The sequence below is a fragment of the Eimeria necatrix genome, genomic scaffold (assembly GCF_000499385.1).
Source record: "Eimeria necatrix Houghton genomic scaffold, Enh_scaff953, whole genome shotgun sequence".
Taxonomy (NCBI): domain Eukaryota; phylum Apicomplexa; class Conoidasida; order Eucoccidiorida; family Eimeriidae; genus Eimeria; species Eimeria necatrix.
The window spans coordinates 1,932-12,500 of NW_013654749.1; the positions used below are offsets into that span (position 1 = coordinate 1,932).

The 10,569-nt window shown below is 59.7% G+C and overlaps 3 protein-coding genes across 3 annotated transcripts in view; 2 read left to right on the top strand and 1 right to left on the bottom strand.

The window, feature by feature from the left end:
- Positions 1 to 279: 279 nt before the first annotated feature.
- ENH_00084040 (hypothetical protein, conserved) lies at positions 280 to 1,848 on the bottom strand (the record flags this gene model as incomplete). The annotated part of the gene is made up of 1 exon (XM_013583486.1): positions 280 to 1,848. One exon carries the CDS (start codon positions 1,846 to 1,848, stop codon positions 280 to 282), a length of 1,569 nt encoding a protein of 522 aa, XP_013438940.1.
- Positions 1,849 to 5,097: 3,249 nt separating this feature from the next.
- On the top strand, positions 5,098 to 6,165 carry ENH_00084050 (hypothetical protein, conserved; the record flags this gene model as incomplete). Its single annotated transcript, XM_013583487.1, has 2 exons — positions 5,098 to 5,256; positions 5,650 to 6,165. 2 exons carry the CDS (start codon positions 5,098 to 5,100, stop codon positions 6,163 to 6,165), a joined length of 675 nt encoding a protein of 224 aa, XP_013438941.1.
- A 2,076-nt stretch (positions 6,166 to 8,241) lies between these two features.
- The window catches only part of ENH_00084060 (hypothetical protein, conserved), a gene marked incomplete at both ends in the record, with an annotated part of 4,146 nt that continues 1,818 nt past the window's right edge, over positions 8,242 to 10,569 (top strand). Inside the window, 2 exons of the mRNA XM_013583488.1 lie at positions 8,242 to 8,343; positions 8,649 to 10,569. The exon at positions 8,649 to 10,569 is cut by the window's right edge and continues 1,818 nt beyond it. Of these exons, the coding sequence (XP_013438942.1) occupies positions 8,242 to 8,343; positions 8,649 to 10,569 (2,023 nt within the window). The remainder of the gene's footprint in view (positions 8,344 to 8,648) is intronic.

The window sequence follows — 10,569 nt, forward strand, 5'->3', positions numbered from 1 at the left end:
CCATTTTAAACTGACTTTGAAGTGAATTAAATGAAATTCAAATAAAAGAAATAAAATAAAATTTGGGCGCTTCAGTTCAGCCTCCAGCTGCTGCAGCAGTCTCGGCTTTTTATTTGCTGCTGCTGCAGCAACGGGCTTCGTCTCCAAACCCTAAACCCTAAACCCTAAACCCTAAACCCTAAACCCTAAACCCTAAAAGCGCGCAGGCTTGCTGCCGCGGCGCCCCGACGCGCCGAAAGCGCCCCGAGCTGCCGCGCACCCCCGCAGCAGCGGCTGCTGCTACTCCTGCTGCTGCTGCTGCTGCTCCTGCTGCTGCTGCTCCTGCTGCTGCTGCTGCTGCTGCTGCTGCTGCTGGGCCTCGGCCTCGCACCTGGGGCAGCAGCAAAGGAAGCCGTAGCTGCTGCTGAGGAGGGCCTGGCGCTGCTGCCTGGGCAAAGCCAAAGGAATATAAGAGAGAGTTAGTTCAGTTCCAGCAGCAACAGGTTTTGCTGCTGCGAGCGCAACAGCAGCAGCAGCAGCAGCAGCTTCCGTGCTGCAGTTGGGGCTGCAGCTGTGGTTGCAGCAGGACTGCAGCACGAAAAGCCCTGCAGCACGCAGCAGCAGCAAACTGCCGCAGCAGGAGGCCCCCCAGATCAGCAGCAGCTGCGCATTCCTCATGAGGGCCCCCAAGAGGTGGGCCACTGCTGCTTCTCCGAGGACTGCTGCTGCTGCTGCTGCTCCTGCTGCAGCAGCAACGGGCTCGCCCATCACTTGCTGCAGCACTGCAGCAGCGCCTGCCACGTCAAATGCTGCTGCTGCTTCTGCTGCAGCAGCAGCAGCAAACCGCAAAAAAGGCCGGCAAGCCTCAGCATAAGCTGCTTCCGGGGCCCACCCCGTGCTGCGCAAAGTTGCTGCTGCTGCTGCTATGCGGGCCACCACTCGCCCGAGGGCCTCCAGGCCTATGGGGTTCTCGTCTGCTGCTGCTGCTGCTGCTGCTGCTGCTGCTCCTGCTGCTGCTGCTTCTGCTGCTGCTGCTGCGGGCGCTGCCTCCAGCGGGCGGCGCAGCTGCTGGTCCAGGCCCCGCAGCGTCCGCAGCGCAGCAGGGGACAGAATCTCCTGCCAGCCATACGCCCACGGCCCTCTGCTGCTGCTGCTGCTGCTGCTGCTGCTGCTGCTGCTGCTGCTGCTGCTGCCAGGGGAAGGGGCCTTGAGGCAGCCCTGGGGGTCCCGCTTGCGGAGCGCCGACTCCGGCGAGTCTTCTGCGGGCGCGCCCACCCCATCTGCTGCTGCTGCTGCTGCTGCTCCTTCTGCTGCTGCTGCTGCTGCTGCTGCTGCTGCTGGCCGCAGCGGCTGCCCCCAGGCCTGCTGGTAGCAGCGGGGGCTGCAGAACCAAAGAAGATTGCCTTCAGCATCATGCATGCAAATGGGCTGCTGCTCTTCGTCTAGAGTTTCTTCTGCTGCTCCATTTGCTGCTTCTCCCGCTGCAGTTTGCTGCTTCGCTGCTGCTGCTGCTGCTGCTGCTGCAGCCCCCGCGCTCTCCTGCTCCTGTTTCTGCTGCTGCTGCTGCTGCTGCTGCTGCTGCTGCTGCTGCTGCTTCTTGGGCTGCGTGGGGTCTGGCCCCGGGCCCTCGTAGGGCTTTATCTTGAGGCAGTTCTCGCAGAGGGTGAAGCTGGAGAAAGCAGCAGAAGCAGCAATGGGCCAGGCCACCAGGGGGGCCTCGATTAAGAAGACTTCGCCGGGTTTTAAGTCTTTTGCAGCCCGCAGCTCCTTTCCGTGAGCCCCAAAACTCACATAAATGTTTAAATGAGAGCAAAGGGCTGCGTAGTCTTCGGCCCACTCGAAAGTGTCCATTTTCGGGTGTACAGACATCCCGGAACACTGCGGGAAACCACTGCGAACGAGGCCGATCCGGCCTCAAAAGCGGCGCCTCGCGGAGTTTTAAAAAGGTATTTAAATGGAATTCTTTAAATTTATTTCATTGGTTTTGAAAAAAACGCAAAAACGCGGAGAAAAGAGCCCAATCGACGGTGGCTGCAGCTCCACTGGGTCTGCGCCGCCGCCGGATCGAAGCTGGAAGCTGGGCTTGCGGCGTCAGGGGTCCGCGAGGGTCTTTTTGGTTAAAATTGAATTCCTTTTTAATTAAAAAGAATTAAATTAAAATCAAAATTCATTTTAATTTTAATTTATTTCTTTTTTTGGAGTTTTTTCGCTTTTCCGCGGACTCCGACACTCCGGGGCTGCAGCGGGTCTGCTGCTGCTGCTGCGTTGAAGCAAATGGGAAAGTGTGGACTTTAACTTGCGAAAATTAAAAAATAATTCCAAAATTAAAATTCATTTTTATTTACTTTCAAAATAATTCTTTTTACTCTTTTAAACGACTTGCGAGCGCCCGGCTCCCTTGTGCTGCTGCACTCCACTCGCTGTGTGCATGCGGACGCGAGCAGGATTTAGGGTTTAGGGTTTAGGGTTTAGGGTTTGGGGTTTAGGGTTTGGGGTTTAGGGTTTAGGGTTTGGAGTTTAGGTTGGCTGGTGGGGGACACGAGAAAAGCGTGCACCGAGGGATTAGCGAGGAGTATTATGTGCCTGAGAAGTGGGACTTAGCGTCAAGGGTTTAGGGTTTAGGGTTTAGGGTTTAGGGTTTAGGGTTTAGGGTTTAGCGCTGATGTGGCTCTTCTTTGTTCTTTTTGCTTCTAAAAGGCCCCAAGAGGATAAATAAACTTCCACGAACAATTTATATAAATTAAAAATTATTTATTTATTTAAAATCATTTATTTATATATGATTATACATTTATTTTTATTTATTTATTTATTTATATTCATTTATTTATACTTATTTATTTATTTATTTGTTTTCCTTTCTTACTTCTCTTATAAATACCTGCCAATGCGTTCAGGTGTACATACACACATGCTCGTTGTGCATGCCATTTAAAACAAATTTATATTTATATTTATATTTATATTTATATTTATATTTATATTTATATTTATATTTATATTTATATTTGTATTTATATTTATTTAAACAGTTACATTTATACTTATATTCACAATTGTAATTATAATTACTTTCAAAATTCCTTTTCCAACTATTTTGTCTCGCATGCAATTGCAGTGTACGTACAGCCCAGCCCAACAATTCCCTTCAACTTTTGCCACTTCACTTGATATCAAAAATCATTTTTGTACATTTGGGGGCCCCCTGGGGTTTAGGGGGCCCCCTGGGGTTTAGGGGGCCCCCTGGGGTTTAGGGGGCCCCCTGGGGTTTAGGGGGGCCCCCTGGGATTTAGGGGGCCCCACAGGGGCCCCTGTGGGGGCCCCCGAGAGCAGCGGCCCAGGCCCAGCGCCCCAGTCTTGCTAGCAGCAGCAGCAGCAGCTGCTGCTGCTGCTGCACCTGCTTCTGCTGCTGCAGCAGCAACAGCAGAGGTGCTGCCTTGTAACAAGCTCAGCTGCCGTGGGCTTGATATAGCTGCTGCACAGATTATGAGGCTGGTGATCGAGGTAAAGGCTGCTGCTGCTGCTGCTGCTGCTATTGCTGCTGCTGCTGCTGCTGCTGCTGCCGCTGCGTCTCTGTAGAGCAGCAGCACAGATCTGGGAGCCCCTCGCTGCTGCGGCAAACAGCGAGCAGCAGCGCAGCAGCGCAGCCTTTGTTGACCAGTTGCTGCAGCAGAAAATCAGCTGCAGCAACAGAACCGCTGCAGCAGCAAAGCTGCTGCAGCAGCAGATATGCTGCAGCAGCAAAGCTACTGCTGCCTGGCTACAGCAGCAGCAGCAGGGCTTGTGTTGGCTAGCTAGAGCACCAGCAAAGCTGCAGCTGGCTAGCTGCAGTCTGTATTAGCTAGCTACAGCAGCAGCTGCCTATGCTGCTTATTGGGGGCCCCCCGGGGCCCCCCTGGGGCCCCCCGGGGCCCCCCAGGGGGCCCCCTGGGGAATCCTCAGCGGCCTATTTGGGGGTCCCCAGGGGGCCCCCAAATGACCTCCTGGGGGCCCCCAGGGGGCCCCTAAATGACCCCCTGGGGGCCCCCAGGGGCCCCCAGAGGCCCCCAAGAGGCCTCTGGAGGCCACTTTGGGCTGTGTGGCTGGCTGGGGGTGTTGTGTGCGTGCTGCAGCTGTGTGTGTGGCTTTTTTGGGGGATTTACCCTCAGAGAAGTGGAATTGAAGAGTGGAAATGAAATAAATGCATTTAATTGAAAAAAGAAAGTAAAGAGGGCGCGGAGCGGAGGTGGATGTACAGCGGAGCAGCTGCGGCTCCGGCAGCGGCTCTGCGCCGAAGACCGCAGCGGCCCGGCGGCGGCGGAAAGCTGCGGAAAGCTGCGGAAAGCGGCGCGTTTTGTTGCGATCTTTGAGGAAAAAGGAAACTAAAAGGAAAAAAAGAGCATTTGCAATTAAATTGCAATTAAAATGGGGCGAAAAGGCGGAGAAGCGGGGCCGGCAGGAGAGGCAGCGCTGCCGCTGCTGCTGCTGCTGCTGCTGCTGCTGGACAGCAGCGGCCGAGCGACCGCAGCGGCGCCGGCGTGTCCGCAGCCCCAGAGTTCGCCAGAGTTTCAGTTTTGAAAGAAGTGAAGAGTTGCGAGTGGCGAATAAATTTGAAAGTGAGAAGGAGCGCTGGGGAGGTGTACGTACAGCTGAGCGGGCGGCGTCGGTTAGCGGCCAGCGAAGGCAGCAGCGGCTGCGCCGGCCGCGCTGCTGCGTTTGCAGTTTCTTCTGGCCGCACATCTTTTATTTCTTTTGTTTGGATTTATTGAATTGAATTTAAAATTAATCTTTTTGAATTCCGCGGCGGCTGCGTCGGCTCGAGGCGCCGCTGCGCTGCCGCGCCGTCCGCTGCTGCAGTGACCTGCAGCCGAGCGCCGCTGCGCCGCCTGCAGCTCTTCGCCTTCTTTTCCGAGTTTTTTCTTTTATTTTAATTTCCCAAATTCATTTTTACTTTTAATTCTTCAAAAGGGGCTTTCGAGGAGTCCGCAGCAGCAGGCGCGGCGCGCGGGCGATTCCTGAGCGCCGCTGGCGCCGCCGGCGGCAGCAGCCCCCAACCCCCAAACCCTAAACCCCAAACCCTAAACCCTAAACCCTAAACCCTAAACCCTAAACCCTAAACCCTAGGCCCTGCGCCGGGCAATGGGAAACGCATGCAGCGGCTGCTGCGGCGACAGCAGCGACCCGCTGCAGATCCCCCTCGAGGCCCTCAGCGGCAGCGAGCAGCAGCTGGCGCAGCACTTTCGCCCCGAAATGGCTGAAGCCCTCAAAGAGGGACTTGCTGTCGGACTCATCCTCCAAGTGCGCCCCCTGCTGCTGCTGCTGCTGCTGCTGCTGCTGCTGCTGCTGCTGCTGCTGCTGCTGCTGTTGCTGCTGCTGCTGGTGTTGTTGGTGTTGATGGTGTTGTTGGCGTTGTTGTTAGACGCCCGCTTTTGCTGCACTGCCGGAGCAGCAAAGTCCGGATAGGGCTCTTCAGCTGCTGCTGCTCTTCAAGCCTGCTGCTGCTGCTGCTGCTGCTGCTGCTGCTGCTGCTGCTGCTGCTGCAGTTCGGGGTGTCTTCCAGCGAGCTGTTTGTGTGTCTGCGTGTGTGTGCCACCTGCTGCTGCTGCTGCTGCGCTGCCTCCTCCTCCTCCTCCTCCTCCGCCGCCGCCGCTGCTGCTGCTGCTGCTGCTGCTGCTGCTGCTGCTGCTGCAGGACAAGTCGCGTCTGGAGTGCGTGGTGCGTCTGAGCAGCGGAGAAGACAGTTTGCTGCTGTCTTGCGAAGCAAAAAGCCGAGTTGTTGCGCTGCAGTCCGTCAAAGCTTTGCTGCACAGCAGCAGCCAGCTGCTGCGGGTGGACTGCTCTGCGGGCATTCGCCCCACAGACTTCTGTGCTGCGCTGCACCTTGCTGCTTCGGGCAACTGCATTCCTCTTTTCTTTGCTTCTCTCCGCGACAAGAACCTTTTTCTGATAACCCTGGCCCACGTCCGCACCCGCAGCAGCAGCAGCAGCAGCAGCAGCAGCAGCAGCAGCAGCAGCGGCGGCGGCGGCGGCGGCGGGGGCGCGGGGGGAGCTGCTGCAGCAGGCGCTGCGCCTGCTGCAGCAGCAGCGCCGGCTGCTGCAGGTGCTGCTGAGGCAGCCAAGGCGCCGCACGCAGCTAATGCTGCAGCAGCAGCAGCAGCAGCAGCAGCAGCAGCAGAGGCCTCCCCAGGCAAAGCCAGCCGCACCTAATCTTTGTTTTGGGCCCGGCGAACTTCGCCCCGCTCTCCCCACTTGTCAAAGCAGCAGCAGCAGCAGCAGCAGCAGCAGCAGCAGCAGCAGCAAACTCAACAAATTAGTAGCAGCAACTTCCTAACTCCCGCGCGCGTCCACCCCTAACTGCCAAAACGACGCTGCAGCTAGCTAGCTAGCTAGCTAGCTAGCCACGCATGCAGCTAGCTAGCTAGCTAGCTGCAGCTAGATGGCTAAACACACACACAGCTAGCTAGCTAGCTAGCTAGCTAGCCAGCTAGCTAGCCACTTAACATGCAGCCAGCTAGCTGTCTGGATGGGCAGAATAGAGCGGGCGCACTACCTAGCAACTTGGCCAGCTAGCCACACTGCAGCAGAGCTAGCTGCTGCAGCTAGCTGCAGCTAGCTGTGGGGCGCGGGGGCAGCTGCAGAACTAGCTAGCCACGGGCCCCCTACCAAGCTAGCTGCTTCTACCTGCTGGCTAGCTGCCCAGCTAGCCACCGAGCTAGCCGGCTGTGGTCGCCTGGCTAGCCGTTCAGCTAGCTACAGCTAGCTGGGCAGCTAGCTGGGCAGCTAGCTGGGGCCCCACAGTGTGGGCTGCTGCTGCAGCGGCGCTGCTGCTGTTGTGGCGGTGTGTGCTGGGGGCCGGGGGGCGGCCCGCGGGGCAGCTGCGGCGCGGGGGCCCCTTTGGGGGTTGAAAACCCTTTTTTGTGGTTTTTAAAGACTTAGAAAAACAAATAAAGTCAAAAAGAAGAATAAATTTGAGTGTGGGGAGGCGGGAAGGCGCAGGGGAGGGGGGGGAGCTGCTGCAGCGCCAGCAGCAGCAGCAGCGCGAGCGCCGGGAGTGGAGGGGGGCTGTTTGGGCTGGTGGGGCGCTGCTGAGCACCGCAATTCGAACTGGAGTTTAAAAAGCAATTTGAAAACAAATTAGGGATTTAATTGGGCGAAAAAAGCGGAGTTTTGGGGCCGTTTGCAGGCGCGAGAGGCGCTGCTGCTGCAGCAGCAGCCGCAGAGCAACCTCCCCTCAGCGGGCTGCTGCTGCTGCGCGCGCGGGGCGTTTCGCGCGAAACTCCGCGAAATTAAAACGCGCAGCAAAGCCCAAACGAAGAATTAAATAAAAAAAAGAAATAAAACCGGCAGGGGGGGCCGGCGCGGCAGAAATCGGGGGAGGTGGTGTGGAGAGGCGCTGGCGCTGGGAGGCGCGCGGCGGCGGAGGCGGCGCGCAGCCCGCAGGGAGGGCCTGCTGCGCTGGCTGTTGGCTTTTTTTTGTCGAATTTAATTCAAAAAAAGAAAAAGAAATCCATTTGAGTTTCTTTTTTGGAGTTGGGAGCTGCTGCGCGGGCGCGGCGGCTGCGGGGCTGGCTGGGGTGGCCCCGCTACTCGCCGCAAAGTCGCAGGAGCCCAAGGCGTCTGCTGCTGCTCTCGCTGCTGCTGCTGCTGCTGCTGCTGCCCCCAGCAGCAGCAGCAGTTCTGTGTCTTTGGTTTGTGTTGTTTGATCTTTGTTTGTCTTTGGAGGGTCTCTGGGAGCCGCGACAGCCCTGCCGGCCCTCCGTGCTGCTGGCCGTGGCAGCAGCAGCGCAGCAGCAGCAGCAGAAGCAGCAGCAGCGCCGAAGACAGCAGGCCCCTCAAGCCATTTCAACTGCTGCTCAAAGCCCTTGTCTCCATTTTAGGCCCTTTCCTTCTTTCTGGGGGCCCCTCAGTCCCCCCAAAGACAGGCCGCAGCAGCAGCTGCGCCTCTGCGGTGTACATACACCTCAGCGCAGCAGCAGCGCAGCAGCGCAGCAGCAGCAGCGCCGAACCAGCTGTACGTACACCCCAGCCTCCCCGCTTCCTCCGCCTCCGTTGTCAATTCCCACTTCCTTTAAACTTCGACTCTGCCCTCGCGCACCTGCAGCCCGACACACGCGCAGCTGCTGCTGCTGCTGCTGCTGCTGCTGCTGCTCGCGCTGCTGCTGCTGCTGCTGCTGCACCCGGGGACCCCGGAGCCCCCGCAGCTCCTCGCAGCGCTGTAGGGCAGAGTCATGGGGAGGGCGGCGGCGGGGCTTCGTTTGCTGCTGTTGGATCGAGCCCAGGCTGATGCTTGCTGCTTTCCATGAGCCCAGCAGCAGCAGCAGCAGCAGCAGCAGCAGCAGCAGCAGCAGCAGCAGCGGAGCGCGCGGCTCGGGGCAGCTCCAGCAGGTAGCTGGCGGTTGCTACGGCCGGTCGCTGCAGCACTGCAGCAGGAGCGAGGCAGCAGCTGCTGCTTGTGGGACCCCCGGCGTTGCTGCTGCTGCTGCAGCGCTGCTGCTGCACCCGTAGGCAGCGGACTGCAGCACGGGGCTGCAGCAGCAGCAGCAGCAGCAGCAGGCGGCGCTTGAGAGGCCAATTAGGGCCTCCAAGGCCCGAAGAATGCAACCGACAGCCAGCGAGGGGGGCCTGTAGCGGCAGCAGCAGCAGCAGCAGCAGCAGCAGCAGCAGCAACTTGTTCGCGAGTTGCTGCTCAGGCCCGCGAGGCGCAAGCAGCAGCACCGGCCATGGCGGCCCCGGGGCCGCCCTCTCTCCAGCACGTGCGGCCCCCCCCGCAGCAGCAGCTGCAGCAGCAGCTGCAGCAGCAGCTGCAGCAGCAGCTGCAGCAGCAGCAGCAGCAAGCGGAGGGCGCTGCAGCGCAGCGCCAGTGGCAGCAGTGCGGAGGCCGCGGGCGCCTGCGGCGGCTGCATGCGCCCGAAGCAGCTCTGAAGGAGTGCAAGTGGGAAGCAGTGGCTCTTGAAGGCCCTGCTGCTGCTGCTGCTGCTGCAGGTGCTGCTGCTGCTGCTGCTGCTGCTGCTGCTGCTGCTGCTGCTGGGCTCGGGGGGTTCGCGCACTGCAGCACGGTCTGCGTGGACTGCGAGGATGCCATACAGACGCTGCAGCAGATCTTAGGCAGCAGGTGCTCCTGTTCGGAGTGCTGCTGCAGCAGCAGCAGCATCAGCAGCAGCTGCAGCAGGAGCTGCAGCAGCAGAAGCATCAGCAGCAACGGCAGCGTGTGGGCCTCTCCATTCAACTCACCCACCTTAGGCCCCCAGGTCCCAGCGCCTTGCAGAGAAGCTGCTGCTGCTGCTGCTGCTGCTGCTGCAGGTCCTTCCTTGCTGGAGGAGGCGCTTCCTCCCCTTCCAGCAGCAGCAGCAGCAGCAGCAGCAGCAGCAGCAGCAGCAGCAGAAGGCGAACCCAAGGCGGGCCGGCCCTGCAGCAATCCGCTGCTGTTTATGCGTAGCAACGTAGCAAAGCTTTTAGGCGATGGAGTCCCTGCGCAGCTGCTGCTGCTGCGGTTTAGTGTGGAGCAGCAAACTGCTGCTGCTGCAGCAGCAGCAGCTGCTGCTGCCGTCAGCCCAGCTGTACAGATACCCGGGGTAGACGGCGCTGCTGCAGCAAGTGCAGACCCACCGGTTAAGCCCAGCGGGGTAGTCCCCGCAGATAGCAGCAGCAGCAGCAGCTGCAGCAGCAGCAGCAGCAGCGGCAGGAGCTGCTGCAGCAGCAGCAGCACGCTGCTGCTGCTGCTGCAGGCAAAGCGGTCCCCTGGTGAAGAGAGCCAGCCCGTTGCTGTGGTGCCTCTGGACACGAGGGCTGCAGCAGCAGCAGCAGCAGCAGCAGCAGCGGCGCCGTGCAGCTGCTGCTGCAGCAGCTGCAGCAGGCGTCGAGCCTTGAGGTCGGGGGGCGAGGCGAAGGCGGGCGGCGAAGGCAGCAGCTGCTGCTGCAGCAGCAGCAGCAGCTGCTGCTGCTGCTGCAGCTGCGCGCGGTGGTTTGTTGCGAGCCCCTGCGGCTCTGTCTTTGCCCGCATTGACTGCAGCGGCTGCTGCAGGGAGCTGCTTTGCTGCTTGCTGCTGCTGCCGATAGTAGAGTATCGAATGCGCTGCCACACAGACACAGAGGAGCCAGCAGCAGCAGCAGCAGCAGCTGCTGCTGCTGCTGCTACTGCTGCAGCCGCTGCTGCTGCAGCTGAGAGCAGCGCCACACTCGCAACGGCTGCTGCGGCGTTGAGGGGAGGCTCAGGGGCCGCCGCGTCAGGCCACAGCGCTGCTGCTGCTGCTGCTGCTGCTGCTCCCGCTGCTGCTGCTGCTGCTGCTGCTCCTGCTGCTGCTGCTCTTTGTGAAGCAAAGGTGGCCCCCAGCCTCAAGGTCTTTCTGGGCCTGGTGGTGGGGGCCTTGCATGAGTACTTCTATAGGACGACTCTGAAGCGAGACCGCGTTGCTGCTGCTGCAACACAGCAGCAGCAGCAGCAGCAGCAGCAGCAGCAGCAGCAGCAGACTGCCCCTGCAGCTGCGCTGGCAGACGCGATGATTGCCTGGGAGAGCGCGCGAGCGGTGCGCGGGGGCAGCAGCGGGCGGCCGTCAGAGCAGCAGCAGCAGCACCAAGGAGCAGCAGCAGCAGAAGCAGCAACAGCAACAGAAG